Consider the following 1,286-nt stretch of genomic DNA (forward strand, 5'->3'; position numbering starts at 1 on the left):
ATTTTACTTGAAAGAACAAGTGAACTTGTTCAGATGAACTATGGTTATTCAGACTTAGGTATTCAACATTTTCTCAGAAATGAATCATGAGTTTTTTACTTTGAAGACAACAACTAAGAGTGTTTTTTAGCAATGACAACATCTGAGCTTTAAAAGAAAAATTATAATTTGGGGAAAGTTGTATACGCTACTGTGAGTACGGCAGCTTCCCAATACTTACAGACTGGCCTGGTCAGGTCAGTGGAGATATTGATGAGTATAACTTTGCAATATTGCATAATGAAATGTGCCATTATTTGGAAGTTTTACATAACTCATGTTTTCCAAATAACTGATTTGTGATGTTACAAAATCATGGATGCTTAACAGATTCATTCAAAGTGCAAGATAGAACATTGAATTTTAATGTAACAGAAAACAAAAAGTTTATTGTTTCAGATTCCGTATAACAACTAATCATGATAAATTACAGATAATCGAGTTTTGGTATGTTATTAAAATGTCTAAAAAAACTATTAAAGGCACCTTCTCTTTTCCATATGCCTATCTCTGTGAGGACATATTTCTTTATGTACCAAAACAAAATCTTGCAATCAACTGAATGCAGATGTATTCTTGTCTTCTATTAAGTCAGGAATTAAAGATGTTTGCAAATATTTAAAACACGGCCAATTTTTTCCAAAAATTTTTTAAATACAGTAATTGCTCATAAAATACGTTAACATATAATCCTTTTAAAACAGATGTTTCAAGATTTCTGTTTTGATTTTTATGAGAACTGCAATGACAAAGTATAAAAAGTACAAGAAAATCTAATATATATTGAGTATCTGTGGTCCAGAGACTGTGTTTAATATGCATCATCTATCATCCTCACCACCTACTGACAAATTATTCTTCCATTTTAGAGCTAAGGAAATGGAGGTAACAGGAAGTTCATACAGCTAATAAAGAAATAAAGTGTTTTCACTGCTTCTAATTACCCTGTAAAGTTTTGATTTTAATATCTAATATCCCCAAATATCTTTTTTTCAGAGATTACTGCAATGACCTTAAAATATCAGATAATAACACTGAATTTCTTTTAAATTTCAATGAGTTTATTGACAGAAAAACTCCAAACAACCCATCATGTAAGTATGCATTAATTTATAATAATTGCTTCAGTGTGGTTATATTTAAAATGATCAAATCTTGGTTTGTGTGATCATATTATATGCTATGATTATATTTGTTTGTTGGTGTGCTGATTTATTTACTTTGTAGATTTTTTTTTTAGCACCCAC

General features: G+C 29.4%; 1 protein-coding gene across 1 annotated transcript in view; it reads left to right on the forward strand.

Moving 5' to 3' along the window:
* Positions 1-1,286, forward strand: part of LOC105811015 (voltage-dependent calcium channel subunit alpha-2/delta-1-like) — a 197,665-nt gene that overhangs the window by 181,905 nt on the left and 14,474 nt on the right. The window contains exon 8 of the mRNA XM_012645097.1: positions 1,036-1,171. Within this exon, the coding sequence (XP_012500551.1) occupies positions 1,036-1,171 (136 nt within the window). The remainder of the gene's footprint in view (positions 1-1,035; positions 1,172-1,286) is intronic.

The sequence above is a fragment of the Propithecus coquereli genome, unplaced genomic scaffold (assembly GCF_000956105.1).
Source record: "Propithecus coquereli isolate 6110/MARCELLA unplaced genomic scaffold, Pcoq_1.0 Scaffold226, whole genome shotgun sequence".
Lineage (NCBI taxonomy): Eukaryota > Metazoa > Chordata > Mammalia > Primates > Indriidae > Propithecus > Propithecus coquereli.